Source organism: Narcine bancroftii, chromosome 7, assembly GCF_036971445.1.
Source record: "Narcine bancroftii isolate sNarBan1 chromosome 7, sNarBan1.hap1, whole genome shotgun sequence".
In the NCBI taxonomy this organism is placed as follows: domain Eukaryota; kingdom Metazoa; phylum Chordata; class Chondrichthyes; order Torpediniformes; family Narcinidae; genus Narcine; species Narcine bancroftii.
Window position 1 is genome coordinate 150,030,739 of NC_091475.1, and position 19,322 is coordinate 150,050,060.

The 19,322-nt window shown below is 39.2% G+C and overlaps 1 protein-coding gene across 1 annotated transcript in view; it reads right to left on the reverse strand.

The window, feature by feature from the left end:
• LOC138740046 (piwi-like protein 4) overlaps positions 1–19,322 on the reverse strand; it is a 91,281-nt gene that overhangs the window by 15,840 nt on the left and 56,119 nt on the right. The window contains exons 10-14 of the mRNA XM_069892486.1: positions 15,844–15,955; positions 14,359–14,543; positions 4,867–4,939; positions 2,723–2,920; positions 206–306 (exon numbers count right to left, since the gene is read on the reverse strand). Coding sequence (XP_069748587.1) covers positions 206–306; positions 2,723–2,920; positions 4,867–4,939; positions 14,359–14,543; positions 15,844–15,955 — 669 coding nt within the window. The remainder of the gene's footprint in view (positions 1–205; positions 307–2,722; positions 2,921–4,866; positions 4,940–14,358; positions 14,544–15,843; positions 15,956–19,322) is intronic.

A 19,322-nucleotide genomic window follows, 5' to 3' on the forward strand; every position in this document is an offset into this window, starting at 1 on the left:
AAGATTTAGGAATTCCCAGATTAACAAACCCTGTTCCCTCAACAATGTGAAAATAATCTCAGTAGTAAACTAACTGAGCATTGCAAAAACCCAAGAAAATTATACTTCAGAAAGTATTCATTGGGAAATTATATTCTGAAAGTTCAATGGAAATTTAATACTTGAAGATTTGGGAATCATTAAAATAAAACTAAACTGAACTTACTTTGTGACTGTGCTGTTGATGCTTGCCACAAATCCAACATACGTCCCTTTGCTAAGTATATCTCGGTTAATGTCAATACCAATCACCATTAGGGATTTTAACTGCAGAATAAAGTTTTATCTTTAAAATTATCAAAACCATACTGGCCCTAGCAGCCTATAGGACCGAACCTCTGTCGCAAACCTTCACCTCAGCCCCTCTCACCCACCCGACCCTCCAACCTCTGATCCACCCCAATGACCCCCACTCCAACCCCTACCAGGTTTGTACCATCCCCTCCAACCCCCTCTCAAAAGAGGCCTCACCTTCCACCCCCTTTGCCCACACCTCAATGAGTTCTGTCATGCCATGATGCCGAACTCTTCTTTCCTTGGCTCTGTCTCCATGCCTTCTTCCACAAACCAGGCTACTCCACGCCCCTCATTTTCCCCCCCCCCCCCCACTTCAGAACCCTTCTTCAACTGTAAACCTTCTTTCTCCTCCAGGACACCTGGTTCCAATTCTGGACTTTTATATTTCTAATTGTTGCTGAGACATCAACCTTCTCGACTTCACTGCTCCCCTCACTTATTCTAATCTTACCCCCTCAAAACACCTTGCCCTCCACACTCTCTGTACCAATCCCAAATTCACTATCAAATCTGCAGACAAGGGTGGTGCTGTTGTGGTCTGGTGCACTGACCTCTATCTAGCCAAAGCCAGGTGACAATTCTCAGACACCTCATCTTACTTACCCCTTCAACAAGACCCCACCAAAACTCATCAAACCACTGTCTCAGAAATATCTCTGAACTTATCACTTTGGTCATCTCCCTTCCATTACCTCCAATCTTATTGTATCTCAACCCTGCACTGCTCAATTCTACCTTCTACCCAAAGTCCACAAATTCAATTGTGGATCCTTCCTACCTGCTCCTATCACTCTACCTCGACTCCATTGTGTTCCCCCTAGTCTAGTCCCTCCCCACCTACATCCACCATACTTCACATGCTTTCCAGTTTCCTGAACCCAACAGCCTAATCTTTACCATGGGCATCTGATCACTATACACTTACTGAAGTCCTCAAAACACTTGTCAACAGACAACCAATCCCTCTCCAACACCATCCTCCTATGGCTGGCCAAACTTGTCTTCGCCCTCAATAACTTCTTTGATATCCCACTTTCTCCAAGATAAAGGGATAGCCACATGGGCCTCAGCTAGCCTGGCAATTTGTTGGTTATATGGAGCAATCCATGCTACAAGCCTAACAGGCAAGGCTCTTCAAGTCTTCCTCCACTTCATTATGATGTCTTTGGTACTGCCTCATATGCCCATTGACTTTATCAATTTGCTGCCAATTTCTACCCTGACCTCAAATTCACTCAGTTCATTCTAGCAAGACTCTCCCTTTTCTCAATTTCTCAGACCTTTAAGATACCAACACTTGAGAGACATTTTATACAACTCCCACAGCTACCTCGACTACACCTGGTCTCCTGTAAGGATTCCATTCATATCTCACAATTCTCCCATCTCTGTTGCATCTGCTTCCAGGACAAAGTTTTCCATGTCAGTTGATTCAAGATGTCCCCCTTCTTCAAAAAACATGGCTTCCTCTCTACTACTATTAACTCAGCCCTCAACTGCATATCCTCCATTACCTGCACATTTACCCTAGCTCTGTTTGCTGCTACATGCAACAAGAATAGGATTCACTTTGTTCTCAACTACTATCCCACTATTCTCTATCATTTCCACCATCATCCCAGCACCAGACATAACACATTCCCATCTCCACCTTCTGCATGGACCACTCACTTTGTGACTCACTAGTCCACTCCTCCTTTCCCACCATTCACCCCCTTGGCACCCACCCCTGTGACTGCAGGAAGTGCTACATTTGTGTCAACACCACCACCCTCACCACGATTCTGGGTCCAAATAAAGCCACACTTCACTTCTAGATCTGCAGGGGTCCTCCATAACATTTGGTCCTCTTGTTGTGGTCTCCTCTACATCAGAGAGACTGGACGCAGCCTGGGAGATCGCTTCATTCAGCATCTTAGATCTGTCTGCCACAAAAGCGGGGAATCTCTCATTGGCAATCTATTTCAATGTTCTCGAACATTGCCAGACTGAGATCACCCGCAAAGTGGAGAAACAACACCTCAAATTCCGTCTGGGCCCCTTCCAACCAAATGGCATTAACATCAACTTCTCTGGTTTCTGTTAGGACCCCCCCCCCGCCCCCATCTCTCCCCTTCCTCTTCCCTATTTCTCCTTTCCACCAGCTCTGCATTCACAGAGCCAACCTGTGGAAAAAGATTTAGAGTTGATCAATGACATCTGTTGAACATCAACTGGCTGCAGAGGTAGTTGAAAACAATCATACATTTACAGATTGGCTTTAAATAGTATATAAACATGTAAATTAATGCAAATTGAATGGTAAAAATGAACATGTTGAGATCAATGAAAATCAAATAAAAAGACAAGTTTTAGCTTTGGGGATGATCTGGTAATAAGTACTCACAGGAATTTCCACCATCCACAATTCTCCACCTATTTTGCAGGCCATCTGCAGAGCAATTTTAGTGACGATACTCCTAATATTTGCCTTGTTCAGTGTTCGGGCCATGACACATTGACTTGGGGTTGGTTTTTCTAGGCACACAAATTTCTTTATGCAATCATATTTATCCCTTTGACTTGAGGGTAGGATGCACAACACCTACGATTCAAGAAATGTTTATGTTAAGAACATATTGGCATAAACATTGGTGTTCATGATGGCCAATTCACCAAAAGCAAATGATGATTTTTTTTTTTAAACAGGCCACATTTCCTTCCTGTTTGGTGGAAACATGCTTCTCTAAGACATCACTAAGTTAGAAGCTAATCTTATTTGCCTGTGCTTGGCCCGTATCCCTCTAAACCTTTCCTATCTACATCCCTGTCTAAGTAACTTTTAGATGTTACAATTATAATTATCTCTAACCCTGGCAAAATTTACCACTGTAACAAGGACAGTCACCCATAAAGTTGATTAAGGCTAATTACGTGCTGTGGAAGAGATAGGAACCTGATGGAAGGGGTTTCAGGTATGACAACATTCAACAACAGCATAGGAATGAAACATAGTGTGTACAATGTCATCAAACTGAATGGCAGAACAGAGGTGCTGAAGGAAGATAATGTGGAGGAGTAGAGCGATCTGGGAATACAGATACATTGTTGCCTGAAGGTGGTGTCACATGTGGGCAGGGTTGTAAAGAAAGCTTTTGGCATTTTAGCCTTTATAAATCAAGGTGTTGAGTATAGGAGTTGAGATGTTATGTTGAAGTTGTTTAAGACATGATGATGCCAAATTTGGAATATTGTGTGCAGTTCTGGGTGCCTAACTCCAGGAAGGATATCAATAAGATTGAATGAGTGCAGAGAAGATTTATGAGAATGTTGCCAGGTCTTCAGGAGTTGAGTTACAGAGAAAGATTAAACAAGTTAGGACTTTATTCCTTGGAGCAAAGAAGAATGAGAGGAGATTTGATAGAGGTTGACAAGATTATGAGATGTATAGACAGAGTGGATGCGAATAGGCTTTTTCCACTTAGATTGGGGGGAGATAAATATAAGATGAAGGGGAAGGTTAAGGGGGAACATTAGGGAGAAGTTTTTCACTCATAGGGTGGTGGGAGTGTGAATGAGCTGCCATCTAATGAGGTGAATGCAGGTTTGATCATGTGTTTTAAGAATAAATTGGGTAGGTACATGGATAGGAGAGGCCCGGAGGGTTATGGAATGGGAGCAGGTCAGTGGGACTAGGGAGATGATGATCGGCACAGACTAGAGGAACTGATTGGCCTGTTTTCTGTGGTTATCACTGGACTTTCTATAACCACCAATATTTGTCTACACTCAAGAATAAGAATGAAGGGATCGGGAAGACCAATCACACAGAGGCAGCAGGGGTCTGCTACCCACTCAGGATCGAAAAGACTTTGGGCAAGGAAATTCTTTCTTCAAAAACAAATAAATGAGTTATGCTAGCTCTGAATTAAATTCAGAAATACTTAAATAAGCCAACCAAATTGCCAATGAAATCCATCATTCTGTTTGCTTTGATAAATAAACTTGATTTGCATAGCTAACCAAGGATACTGTGTCAACACAAAGCTTATGGGGGAAGAAAGATAAGCTCAGATAAGTATTTAGCTCCAACTGCACCAAAAGGAATGTGACCACCGGAGAACAATTTCTCAAGCTGGATAAGTGAGGTGGGTTTTTCCAGAAGAATGATGAAAATTGCAAACTCATGAAGAATAATGAGGTGGAATGATTTACCTTAAAAAAAATCCAATTCTGGTTTGGATAAAGGATAAAACTGTTCTATGCATCTTACCAGTGCAATCGAACTCTCAGTACAATAAAGCTGACCAATGTCTTGCTGCTTCTATTTACAACCTTTTATTTGTATTTTAGGGAGGCTGTTAAGTGGCCTCAAGATATGGAATGGAATCAATGTAAAATGGAAGCATCTTCTTCATCAGTTGACAACATCATAGCATGAAATAACATGGCCGTTAGTTATTGGTATTTAGCAAAATATTCAATGTAATCAAAGTATCTTTGTAATATCTCAATGCAAAAAAAATGTGCAGACATATCTTTCATATTTACCAACTGCGTACTGGGCTCAATGTGGTGCCTCAAAGCCTGTATGAAGGATGTGGTATTTTCATTAACCTGCACACTGTAAATAAATCACAAACCAAATGTAAGGCAGTAACAACATTACAGAATATGTTCAGCAATCCAAAAGCAAGAAGAATATTTGAGCATTTCTTTTCTCCTCATTTTCTTTAATATTGACACATGGATCAATATTTATATTATTTTAATGTTATTGATATTGATGTTTTTGATTGTTCTTCATTTTGACTGCATGTTGATTGAAAATACTCAAAATAAAATTCAAAAAAAAATTGTGCATTATTAATGCACATTATTTAAAATCATCAGGTCAAAATTAAGTTCACCCCAGATTACTGAAGGAAGGAAAGTGAAAACAAAGGAGGTTCGAGTTGTAATCTTGCAACCCTTGGCTGTGGAGTGGTGCCAGAGGACTGGAGAGATGCAAGAATTTTTTTTTAAAAAGGGGCAGTTGGATGAACACAATAATTACAATTCAATCAGCATAGCATGAATGGTATAAGAAACAAACATGGAGAATGTGGGAGAATTCAAGAATATAACAGCCTGCAGAGATTCATGGGCTGGAGATTTCCAAGATTCAGTGGGCAAATTTTCTTCTCTTCTGCTGTCTCCTAGTAATCTCTTCCCATAATAGAATTTGGAAAAGGGTAAATGGTTCAGCAGTCTTGGATCAGGCATGTAAACAGTGTAATTTATCCAGTAGAGGTGACTGAGTGCAATTAGGGCCTCAATGCTGGCCTGAAAGATTTGGTGGTGTCAGCATCTTTCAAGTGTCTTGAGGTGTCAGCTATAAGAGAGAAGCAGCTAGGAGAAAATGGTTGATCACAAGTTTTCTCTGAGGTCTTCATTTTCATACACCTTTTTCTCAACAGATCAGTGTACTGCAGGCAATAGTGTTGGCCCTTGTTGAGAGAACACTCAGGCATTTTGCAGACCTGTTCAGAAACCTTTGTTGATGAAATGCTTGTGAGTGGGCACAAGCTGGCAGTGGAATGTAGTCTTGTGGATAGTGAATGCAAGACTCATCCTCTTGCATGCTTTAGTAAACAAGTCAACAATGTCCTGGAGTATCTCTTTAGAAAGGTCCTTAGAGATGCTGTCATCAGGATCATCATCAGGAAAGTCTAAATGCAATACCTACCAATGGGTCTATTTGCTTTTATGAAAGTTATCATCAGGGTCCTCTTCCCAATCTGCTCCCGGTTGCCAGAGACCCACTTTTTGATTCCAGTATGAATTCGGTCTATCTTAAGGTACAGTGGACACAATCTTCACCACCATATGACAAGGTCCCAGAGGACCCCAAAACCCAGCAGCAATGGAAATTCACCAAGACAAATGGTCACTTAAACAGTTGCTTTTAATTATCTTAAAACATAAAAACAGGATCAAACTTTAATTTATTACTATTTAACTTAACCTACTTCTAGTTCTAAGCGCACGTGTATGTAATGCGTGTATAAGCACAGAAAAGTTCATTAATTCACAGTCCAATCTCACTTCTCAATCCTTCAAGTTCACTGGTTGCAGGCAATTCTTATACTGTGCACCGAATTTAACATTTATGAATATCACCAGGCTTCGGTGCTTGAAAGGTAAATGGTTTACACTCAGGAAGGTTTCCTGTCGGCTTTCTGAGAAAGATTTGTTGCTTGTTGGATACCTACAACTGATTCTTTCTGATCAGCCACTTCAGTGTCTTGCCAAAGAAACTTGCCCCAACAGGGTTTTCAAGATGATAGCCTCTTTCTTTCAGGGTATCACAGAGTTCCTTTTTGTTTCCCTTATTTCAAGTGAAACATTATGCAGCCAGTCCTCTCCTGTTGTATGGACCACAAGGGCTTTGACCAGGCTGAACGAAGAACTCACAACCCGGCTTGCCAGCTTGTCATGTTCCAGTCCCAGATGCTGCTACTGAACTATAGAACTGAATTCTCTTTCTCTCATTCAGAGAAAACCACATGACCCTCTTAGAACAGCACTCTGTGCTCGGACAGGCTGCGGCACTGGACATAATCTTCTGAGTTCGTTCATCTGTTGCTTTCCAAAACAGTAATCCATTACTCCACAGCATGTCTAATTAACACCTACTTGTGAAGTCCTTATAGGCACTCTTCAAAGTGTTTGCAAAGGCACCTGAGCCTGGACTGTCTGGCTTGAGCAGAGCACTGGCATTTTAAATGAGATCTGTTTTGAAGTGTTTGTATGTGACCTACACTAAAAAAAACTGCCACAATTTATCTCTTTTAAAACATATCTATATACAATATAAAATATAACAATCTGTCACACAACTCTAAGAAAAATACAAGGAGCATCTTCACCAGCCTTGAACCAATCTTTGACTGCTCCATAACCTACCGTCGTCATCTCCTTAAGAATATCTGAGAAGCAAAGCCATGAAAAACACCCAGTGGCATTTATAAGGAAAATAGCACCTATGGCAAGCACTGAAATTGTGCCCCCTATTAAAATTTACATACTTCAATCCTTCACCTCACAACCATCCCTTGCCACCACCACACCATCCACTTTGCCTTCCCTACCTGTCCTCACCACTGTAGAACCCCAAAATAGTCATATCCAACGTTGTGTTGGATATATTGAGATATTTGAAAATAGCCTACATCTTAAAATATTCAACTGTCATTTCAAATAAAAAAAACCCTATGCCTATTTTAAAGGCCAGCATTCGCTGATTGAGAGCTGCGAGCAGTGTTCCCTGACCAGAGTGGAACGGCCGAAGTTGAAGGTGTTGAGTGGTTGTCACTGTCCCTGTGGGTGCTCTCTCTTACCTTCGATGGAAAGATGATACTCGGCACCAAGCACCCAGTGGGAGAGAAGCATGTGGTGGCAGCTGGCTGCCAGAGCGATGGCCATCTTCGTTAGCCATAATACCTCATGCAGCTGGAACTCCTCTCAGTTTCCCTGGTGCTGGCAAAGCGGTTTCAGCTGCATGGGGGATTATGGGTAACAAAGCCGGCCATTGCTCAGGCATTGAGCTGCAGCACCAAGGTGCTGAAGCAGCCTGATGGGATGCCAGACCAGCCCAGTGAAGTGCTGGAGAAGCACTCTGGCAGCACTGTAATTCTGCTGATACCATTTATGTTTCCTTCACAAGAATACCATATTCCTATGTGGAAATTGTAAAAGAAAACCTGTCATCCCTCATATCCCAGCTGTAACAGAACAGGAGCCACTGGCCTTTACCTTAAACTTGATACAGTTTAATTTCATGCCTTTGCTGCAGTTTGGTTTGGCACTTTCTGGGTCCCCTCGCACCAAAATGTTGTAATGAAAGCAGTTGTTGAGGAAAAATGGAGCCACCAAAATTAACCCCACTGCCAACAAAGCTCCATTTTTCCTGGTGGTTTTTATTATGCCCTGAACTGTCTGTCACCTATCAGGAGTCAAAGGTGAGTTTTCACTGACACTGCAAACAGCTGGTATTTCTAATCTGCATTGAAACCTGGTAAATAATTCAAACCAACCCTGTGTATCCACCACTGCTACAACGGGATTTAGATGGGGGGAGAGAGGCGAGGCGAGGACAGTGGTACCCCCCTTCAAGTGTTGCCTAGGGCACCTGCCCTGGCTGCCAGACCTTTGTTACTGCCATATTTTGGGGGGGTTTGAGGGAGGTTGGTACTTTCTTCTCAACAGAAATGTTCACCACTTCTGCCTTGGGTTTGAAGCCGAGTTGAGAGTTCTTAGTTCAGCCTGATCAAAGCCCTTGTGGTTCATGTAAGAGGAGAGGACTGGCTGCATAATGTTTCACTTGTAATAAGGGAAACAAAAAAGAATTCTGTAGTGACCTGAAAGAAAGAGGTTATCATCTGGAAAACCATGATGGGGCAAGTTTTTTCAGCAAGATACTGACGTGGCTGATCAGAAGGTATCAGTTGTGGGTGTCCAACAAGCAACAAATCTTTCTCTGAAAGCCAACAAGAACCTTCCTGAGCAGAAACCATTTACCTTTCAAGCACCAAGGCCTGGTGATATTCATAAATGTTAAATTCTATGCACAGAATAAGAATTGCCTGATACCGGTGAACTTGGAGGAGTGAGAAGTGAGATTGGACTGTGAATCAAATAACTTTTGTTTTTAACTTATATACACATTACATACATGTGCACTTCGAGTTAGAAGGGGGTTAAGTTGGGTTAAGTTAAGTTAAAAGTAATAAGTTAAAGTTTGATCCTATTTTTGTGTTTAAAGATAATTAAAAGTAACTTTTGTTTAAGTAACCATTTATCTTGGTGAATTTCTATTACTGCTGAGTTTTGGGGTCCTCTGGGCTCATAACAGGAAGAACACCAAAGCCTGAGGAAGGGGTGTATCAGAGACGTCAAGAGTGTTGCGATTACGGGAGGCGTGGCAAGATGGCGTAGAAGAAAGATGTGTATTCCACCTTTCCCCAGCTGGGTTACTAAATACTTCTATTTAAAAAAGCATAAAAGTGGTTAAAAACAGTATTTACAGCTGTTTAAATAACAGTGATTTATTATGGCAACTAATGTGAAAAAAATCTAATCCTCAACTTCAGAAAAAATTACCATACAAAAGTGCAGAAGAACTGAGGCATACCTGCATAGCTGAATCTGCGGAATCGTCATTGGAAGTCTCCAAGCCTCAGAGGACTCCAGCCCGTTCGAGTTTGACCTCGGCGCCGATCCTGCTTCCGCAAGATGGCGCCGACACTTTGGTGAGTTTGGCCATTGTCAGCCCGTGTTCACGTGAACCCAAGAACCCGCAACCTTGCTGGGCGACCCAGGGACGCACAGTGTGGCATCAGAGGATGCTCCTGCGTATCTGGTGGCTTTGTCTGACTTGCATGGGGCATCCCAGATCCGAGAATTGCTGGACAAAGTATGGGCTGTGGGGGGAGCCCAAACATTGACGTCCTGAAGAGGTCGGGGTGCTGGCATCGGGTTTTCAGACCCGCAAACATTCAGCTAAAGGATTTACAATGACTGAGGAAGAAGAGGAACTTACCTTACTGGAATATGTCCAGGAGGAGGAGCCTGTAGTTAAAGGAGATAGACCTCAAAAAGTGGAGGTGGAATCTGGAATGGATTCAGTGTTCACTGTTTTGGAAGGGATTGCTTGTCAAATGGACAATATGTCAAAACAAATATCAACTCGGATGAATCAAGGATTTATGGAGATGAAAATAAAAATGAATACTTTGTGTGATGAAATGTCAACAATGAAACAGGAAATGACTGTAGTTAAGAGTGATATTAACAGATGTATAAAATCAGTCGATATTGTGCAAGATAATTTTAAGAAAATTGAAACAGCCTTTTCTGAGTGTCAAAATCAGGTGGAACGTAACAGAGAAAAAATGGAAAAAGTGGAAGGATCTTTTGTAGATTGTGGGATTCAAAAAAAGAGATTTATTGAAGAAGATTGATTCATTGGAAAATCAAAGCCAGAGGAATAATGTGAAAATAGTTGGTCTTCCAGAGGATATTGAAGGTTCCGATCCTATAAAATTTTTTAAGCATTGGATCCCAGAGGTGCTGGGTAAAGAGCTTTTTCCTGAAGGCTTGGAATTGGATTGGGCTCATAGAGCTCTGAGAAGAAAACCACTTCCAGGACAAACAGCGAGGGCAGTCTTGGTTCATTGTTTAAAATACCAAGATAGAGAAATGGCGGTACAGAAAGCACGGCAGAGTCAGTCTCAATTAATGGTTCAAAATAACAGAGTGTTTTTTTATGCTGAATTAAGCCAAGAGGTTATTAGAAGACGACAAGAATTTAATATGGCTAAAGATGTTTTGTGGCGAAAGGGCTACAAGTTCTATCCTGCAATTTTGAAGGATTTTTATGGAAATTTTCAATTTCAATTCTTTGAGAATGATCATGATACTTTGGATTTTGCTAATTCTTTGCCAGAACTGCAAAGAAATGGGCGTTCTCCCCCGTTGTCTCCTAAGAGGAGGGTAAATGGAAATGGAAATGGGTATGGAAAGAATGGAAAGAAAGAAGAGTTGACACAAAGTCTTCTTGATGTTGAATATCTGGAGCAGTCGTTGGGTTTGGAATCATTGGGCTGAATATATGGATGATATTTGATGGTGTTTAATTAAATAATAAATATGTATCTGGCTGGGATTGGGGGGGGGGTGGATGACACTGAAAACGTTGATATCATCTGCTGCTAGTGGGTTTACCACACTCAGATTTTTAGGGTATTACTACCTTTGGGCGTTTTTTTTTTCTATGTTTTTTTTATTGTTTTTTTTTCTTCACCTTTCTTTTTGAAGAATTATTGAGGGGAGCATTATTTTATAGTGTGTAAATATATTAGTAGTTAAAAAGATCTCTAAATTGAATTTTGCAACTTTTAATATTCAGGGATTAAATAATCCAATTAAGAGAATATTGTCTTATTTTAAAAAAATGAAAATTTACATTGCTTTTTTACAAGAAACACATCTGACTGAAAAAGAACATTTGAAATTGAAAAGAGATTGGGTTGGTCCTGTTTTTTCTTCTTTTAAGTCTAAGGGAAGAGTAGCTGTGATTTTGATTCATAAAAAATTACCATTTGAATTGGAATCTTAAGAGGGGTATGGTGGCAGAGTTTTAAGAGTGAACTATAAAATTTTTGTTGAATCTTTATGTCCCTAATATAGATGATGAGCAGTTTATTTTAGAAGTTTTTTTTACTGTTAACTCAAGCTAATGAAAATGTCTTAGTTGGTGGTGATTTTAATTGTGTTCTGACCCTTTATTGGACAGAAATCCAAAAAGTATAAAGAAATCAAAGATGGCAACACAAATTAATGTGTTAATGAAAGATTTAAATTTGGTGGATATTTGGAGAAAAATTAATCCTACAGTGAAAGATTTTTCTTTTTACTCTTCACGACATAATTTGTTTTTTAGAATTGATTTATTTTTTGTATCAGCACATTTACAAGGAAAAGTATTATGAGCTGAATATAAAAGTAGAGTTATATCAGATCATGTATTATTACTTTTTTCTTGTGAAATTTCAGAGGTAGTACGTCCGTCGTTTAGATGGAGGTTTAATTCAATGTTATTGAAAAAAACAGAGTTTGTTACTTTTGTTAAAGAGCATATCTCTTTATTTTTGACTGAGATTGTTAATTCTGTGGATAGTCATTTTGTAATATGGGATGCTTTAAAAGCTTATTTGAGGGGGAAGATTATTAGTTATTTTATGAAAGTTAAGAAACAATATATGGCAGAAAGTTTAGAGTTAGAAAATCAGATTGCTGAGTGAAAGATTTTCAGAAAAGTGTAACAGAAGATTAAAAAAAGCCACATTAGCGAGGTTGAAATTACGTTATAATACTTTACAAACTTATCAGTTTGAGCGCTTAATTAATTGATCTAAACAACGTTATTATGAGTTAGGGGAAAGAGCTTGAAAGGTATTTGCTTGGCAATTGAAAGCTGAATAGGCACCTTGGACTATTAATACAGTTAAGAAGAATTTAAAAGTTACATAAACCTCAGGAAATTAAAGACGAGCTTTATTCATTTTATCTAAAATTATATACTTCTGAGGGGAAACAGGATAATGGTTCTATTGACTCTTACTTATCTAAATTAGATGGGAATGATGTTCAGGAATTGGAATCTCCATTTATGGATTTTGAAATTAAGGAAGCTATTCAGTAAATAGCTTTCTAGCTGGGCTAAAGTGGAGATAGCATGTAATTCTAGGGATGAGAAACATGAATTTATATTTCATTGGAATTTGATTTTATTATAGCAATCTGATATGCCGATATTGAAACATTTGTTAAAGATTTGGATTAAAAAAAACAGGGTGTTAAGGTCGAAAGATAAATGATAAATATATTAAGCTGGCACAATGAATTGAAAGTATGTATTGTCATGGAAAAATTTACTTATAATTTACATGATAATTATTCTTCTTTTGTTAGTAAGTGGTCTCCATATTTGAAATATATGCATTTAGATATACTTTGAAATGTTATTAACATTTATAATATTTTATTTTTTTATATCTATATATATATAATCTATATTATTTTTGCTCCCCTTAAAGGAACTGGCTGAAGGGGTGGGTTTTTTGTGTGTTTTTTTTTATTTTTTACATTTTTTTGTTATTTGTTTTGTTTTGGGTAATATATATACATCTTTGGCTTGGCTTCGCGGACGAAAATTTATGGAGGGGGTAAATGTCCACGCCAGCTGCAGGCTCGTTGGTGGCTGACAAGTCCGATGCGGGACAGGCAGACATATATATATATATCTTTGTAAAATATATCTTTGTAAAATCTTTTTTTGATTATTACTATACTGTATGTCATGTTTCTTCTATCTTTTAAATAAAGTTTGAAAAAAAAGTGTTGTGATTACTACATGTTGCTAATTCATAGAGGCATGACAAGATTTATTTTATTGTCCACTGAAGAGGAGTAAAGACAGCCATATTAATAATCAATAAAGTTTTGACAGGATCAATGTGGCAAACATTTGAAAGTGTAAAATATTGTCACGGTTAGCTCAACACTATTACAGAGTCAGCGGCCCAGGTTAGAATCCAGTGATGTCTGTAAGGAATTTGTACATTCTCTGTTTGTTTGCATGTGTTTCCTCTGGGTGGTCTGGTTTCCTCCCACCCTTCAAAACATATGGAGGTTGTAGGATAATTGGGTGTAAGTTAATTGGGTGTAATTGGGCAGAACGGGTTCAGGGGCCGATCAAGCCTGTTATCACGCTAAATGTCTAAAAAAATATTCACACCTCTCATTTAATCACAGAATTAGTTAACAAAGCAAATGTCATGATGGCCTCTGTTGCAATGGAGTTTAGAAGTTGGGATTTTTTTTTACAATTGTATTTGTGTTTGTGAAGTCAGGCCTGGAGCACTGAATGCAGTTTCAGCAGTCCTTATTTTGGAAAGAACATCTCAGCACTGGGGGAAATCCTCCAAAGGATATTCACCAGGCTAACTCTGGGGATGAGAGGATTTCCTTTCAAAAGCAGCTTAATGGGTGGAGTCTGTATTCTTCAGAGTTGAGAAAAATGAGGGATGATCTTACAGAAATGTACAAGATCCTAAATGGGCACGGCAGAGTAGAGGTTGTAATGTTTTCACTGATGATAGAATCATAATACGTGATGTAATTTCAAGCTTAGGGCATGGCCATTTCAAACTGAGGTGTGCAGATATTTCTTCTCACATAGGATAGTGAATCACTGAAACTGCCTACCCTAGAGGGATGTGAAGGTTAGATCATTAGAAGTATTTAACTAGATGTGTTGATAAATATTTGAAAGATCAAGAAATTGAGGGTTTGGAGTTATAAAATTAAGTAGTGGGGAAAAGGAAGATGAGGAGCCAGATAGTCTACTCCTTTTCAGATTTTCTTGCATTGGTGTGAAACAACAAATAGCACCTTCTTTTGTAAATCAATGTACAATTTACTTTGGTGTTCACTTACATTTTGGGATTCCCAAATGATAACCCCATTGATGGTCCTACTTGTTTCAAGCCTGACAAAAGCTTCTCAGCAGCTTCACAACTTCTTTGACTGAAAACCATCAACCAGTTCTGGAGTGGGGGACTGCCAATAATCCTCGAGTGTTGAGTATCTCGGAACCAGTCCACTGATGATACTGGCACAAACTGTAGATAGTTTAAAGAAAGGGTGAATAGTTCATATTCAACAATGTAAAGGCTTTGTTAAAATGACATAAAACAACGTAGAATACACCTTCCCAGCACTTGGACTGATGTAGTAAAGTATCATCTTGAAACGCTATTGCAGGGCAGTGATAGAACAGAGGGCTGAAATCATTGAATGGCAAAAGTAGTGAAGCTGGATTAAAGATGATGATAAAGTCTAGTGACTAACAAAATTAATATCTGGGGAAAGGAGAAGGCAAATAAAATTTACAATTATTGGGAGAGGGGAAATTCTGCCAATGCTAAAAATGTGAGTTAAGGCTGAAATATTTGATTATCTGACATTGTTTTAGTACGTTTATGCCCCAAAGATGTGGTGTACTTTGCTGGAGGATAAATGCTACACCTCTAGCTTGTCTCAAGTTCAACTGGAAAAGTGGAGGAGACCAAAGGCAAAGAAATTAATGTGGGAATGAGAATGAGATTTATAGTGATGTGAGACATCCTTTTAAAAGGTCACCTGATTTACCTTCTTCCAATTTAGTGTGCATTGTATGGTCTCCTCTTCCTTAAGAAAGCAAATTGAGGTTGGGTATCCACAAAGTAACCTTCATTCAGCATTTCCAGTGCTGGCAGTTTTTCTTCCCTGTCCTCCAATAATTTCAAAAATTATTCTCTTCTGCTTTACCAGATTTACTTTTTGTTACTCACTAGCCCTTACCACTAGCTCTTTCACTCACCTCCACCACTTTTCTCACTTTCTCTGCACTTCCGAACTGCCCTCCCCTGTAATGCTTTTTTTCCACCATTGCATTTAGTAATTACTTCATGATCTAATTGATTATTTCTCTTAATAACAGACTCTATTCCAGTTCATGTGCACCTCATTCCTGTCAAAGAACTGGTGTGTGTCTCATCACAATGTCACTCTCTTTACAATAGCCCATTAACCAAATATTAAAATATCTGTCTCTCCATTAATTTACGTGATTCAAGCAATAATCCAGAGATTATCACTCTTTTAGTGATAGCTTACAATGAGTGACCATACCTGTGGAAAAAGGAATTTAATTTCTATGTCCAAAGGGCCTGTGCCATTTTGAATTTAAATTCTATTGTCTTCATGTGTTGAAATGAAATGATGATCTTAAGGATGCCATTTCCAGAAGATACAAGATGGTCAAGGAAGATCAAAGTTTAAAAATAAATTTAAATCATGATGACTTCTTAAAAAAATTGAATAACGATCAAAGTGCAAATCATCTTGGTGTCTCTGGAACATCAGAAAATGATTACTTACAGAATGATCAAGCACGTGAATTTTCTCAGATGGAAGGACACGGCCCAACAATGAAATCTGCTCATCAAGACGTAATCCCCAGCCTTCTAACTCTGTCCGTGCTACTTTATTTCTGTAGAGAATATTGTCAGGGAGTTATTGTATGGAAGGTGGAGGAAGTTGCAAAAAAAAACAGAAAATTAAGATTGTAGAATGCAATATTCACAAAAGCTCAGTTTCTCTGAATTCTGAAAAGCAGAGGCAAAGATTGTCATCGGATGATAGCTGATATCAGATGGTTGAGGATGACTTCAGCTTGCTAGAAAATAGTCAGCTGACTTCTGGACATTATCAGGCAATGTAAGAGTTATTTTATTACAGACTTCATTATCAAGTTATTCGCATTGAATTTCCTGCAAGATGTCAATGAAACATAACAAGGGTCTAACAATAGACTGAATGTTAGTTCAAAGAGTGAGTAAATGGAAGTTCTTTGCATGGACAATAATGTATATCAATATCCTCTGTGACAACAGCCAGAATGTGCCAAGAGAGATCAGCATTTGTGGTTGACTGCACAAAGATCTGGGATTTCATCGCCAGTATGCATAGTGCAATGTAAGAAATAGCAAATTAACTATAAGGGATTTCATTCCATTAGGATGCAGCTGGTTTTCAGCAATGATTTATGGAAAATGTGTTTCAAATTATAGCAACATTTCCAAGATGGTTTAACTCCACAGCATTTTAACCTCCCCAAATTCTTTCACCTGCAAAGGTAACCCTGAGGAGATAAAGGATACCCTCTTCAATCATGGCTTAAGATCTGAAAAAGGAATCCCACACAGTCCAACAGCAGAAGAATAACAACTTATGAATTAAGACATTGGTCTGGTGAAGACATGCTTCAGTGGCCAAAACAAATGCAATTGTCCCTCAGTTCTCAGCATCAAACATCCTTATAGACTGTGTAGCAGTGCGATTAAGAGTTGGAGTTCAAACACAAGGGCAAATTTCTATGTGCCATGCAAGAATAGTCAGTGCAGGAAAGCGATATGGGGGCACTACATTTTACATGAAGTGATAAGAAATCAGTATTAACTTTTTGGCTGGTACTAATACAGGGTCGCGATCTAAAACATTGATATTTCCTTCCACCCTCCTCCCTACCATTTATAAATGCTACTCGACACACTAAATTATTCCAGCAGTTTGTTTTTTGCTCAACTTTTAGATACCCTGGGTAAACTGAAATTGTTTTGTTCAAGGTTCTTTTCATCGTCACATACATGATGTACTTAAATTTCTTTTAGATACCCTGGGTAAACTGAAATTGTTTTGTTCAAGGTTCTTTTCATCGTCACATACATGATGTACTTAAATTTCTTTTAGATACCCTGGGTAAACTGAAATTGTTTTGTTCAAGGTTCTTTTCATCGTCACATACATGATGTACTTAAATTTCTGTCTGCCATAAGGCAAAGAGTCACCATGAGCATTGTACAGCGCACCAAACAAATAAAAGAGAAGCAAAAGAGAGTCCCTTCAGAAACACTGAGTGTTTGTGAATTCACCTCGAGCACTCGCACAGCCTCTGTAGCCACAAAGGCTACTGTTCAAAATATTGGCAATCCAAGGTCCAGATCCAAACTTCCACATGACTGGAGGTTTCGGGGGCCCTTCTTGCCCTCAGCACCCTCTTGACTCTCAGTTCCGATACATGGTCCCATGCCAGTTTTCAGCAGCCCTTTGTCCACAAGTTGCCAGCAGTCTGCACCAGGTCTGATTCTTTCAGCTGCTGAGCCCCTCACTGATTTGCTTCAATGGTCGCCTTCCCTGAATAGTTGTCTCCATGCTCCTCCTTCCTTCTTGAGGGGGGGGGGGAGTTGGTGGTGTTCTTCTAGTTTCTGGTCTGTTCCTCCTCCAGAATCTGCATCCCCTCGTGTTCTAGGTCTACTTCTCACTCCTGTGTGGAGGTAAAACTCCAACATCTTTCACGAAAGTAGTAGGTGGTTAGATTTCATCGTGGAAGGTGCTCATTGCCAATTATTGGGTCTTGGAGCCCCAGAAGGATATTTCCAAGTTCAGCCTATATGCAATCATTAAGGAGAGTGTCAGGGTCTGGTTGATGGTGAGGTGGGGCAACTCGTGAGACGTGAGAGTATTTTGAGCAGAGTTTCCATCCTATGATCCCTCTCAACATCTCACCCTGTTTATGACAGATTTTATTTTAACAACATTTTTTATGCATAGAGATTGCACATTATATGCATATTATACAAATCAGGCCCCCACCCCCATGCACTATATGGGAATATTTTTACATGTTGAAAGAACACGCACAATTAATAGTGGGCATGGGAAAGTCAAACTGGAAATTTATAGTGAGCATGCGAATATAATAGTGAGATTGAAAGAACGTCCACAATTTATAGTGGCCGTGGGAAAGAGGCACTGGCAATTTATGGTGAGTGTAGGAAGTTATAGCGAGTGTGGGAATATAATCACGACAGTGAAGGAATACGCACAATCTATAGTGATTGTGCGTATGATGCACCGGCAATTTATAGCCAACGTGGGTATGTTATAGCAAGCATGGGAATATAATAGCAGCAATGAAAGAAGGTGCACAATTAATCGCGGCCATGGGAAATTTTGATCTTGGGAATATTTCTGTACTAAATGCCTATAAACGGGACATTCTGGCAAGGACACTGCACCTTATCAATGTTAATTGGCCAGATCCGTCCATGAGGGAGGAGATTAACATATCAACTGCCTTTGATTTGAGACATTAGAATTAAAATCCTGCTAAACCTTGATGCCGGTCTTCGATTTATTTAATTGATTCCTCTCCAAAGCTTGTTGATGAGCTGCAGCAGGATATCATCTATATAATGGGAGATTGACACATCTGAGGAAAGTTGATTGGATGTTAATTGTGGGTGATTAACTGTGGCAGATACTGGTATGTGCTTTCTCACTTAAATGCAACGTGATTTTCTTCAGTCGGAATTTAGAACACTACACCCGTGCAGTATATGTGAGCACGTGTTATATGAAAATATTTTTACACCATTCATGATTTTCTATGTAATATGTGTGTACACATTATATGCATGTGTGCATTATACAAGTGAAAATATGTTAATATATGAAGTAATCCACAAAAAGTTGAATTAGATTCTTTCTGTTATCTGTTAATACCTTTCCAATATACTGCTATGTCTCCAGCTGAAAACACAACTATATGATTCACTGACCTCTTGCATTCAGTCGCACAAGATCCTCTGAAAATTGCCCTCACTAAGATTAATGAAGTGATGCATATTGCTCTATATATGAAGGACTTCGATGAATAAGGATGTAAATTACTTTTACTGATTAGGCCGTGTTCTCTCTCAGTAATTCCTCTTGAAATAAAGTCAAATGAATAGGTCTTGATGCATCTTAAATAATTTTAAATTCTCTCACTTGGCATCTGTGAACACTAATTTCTC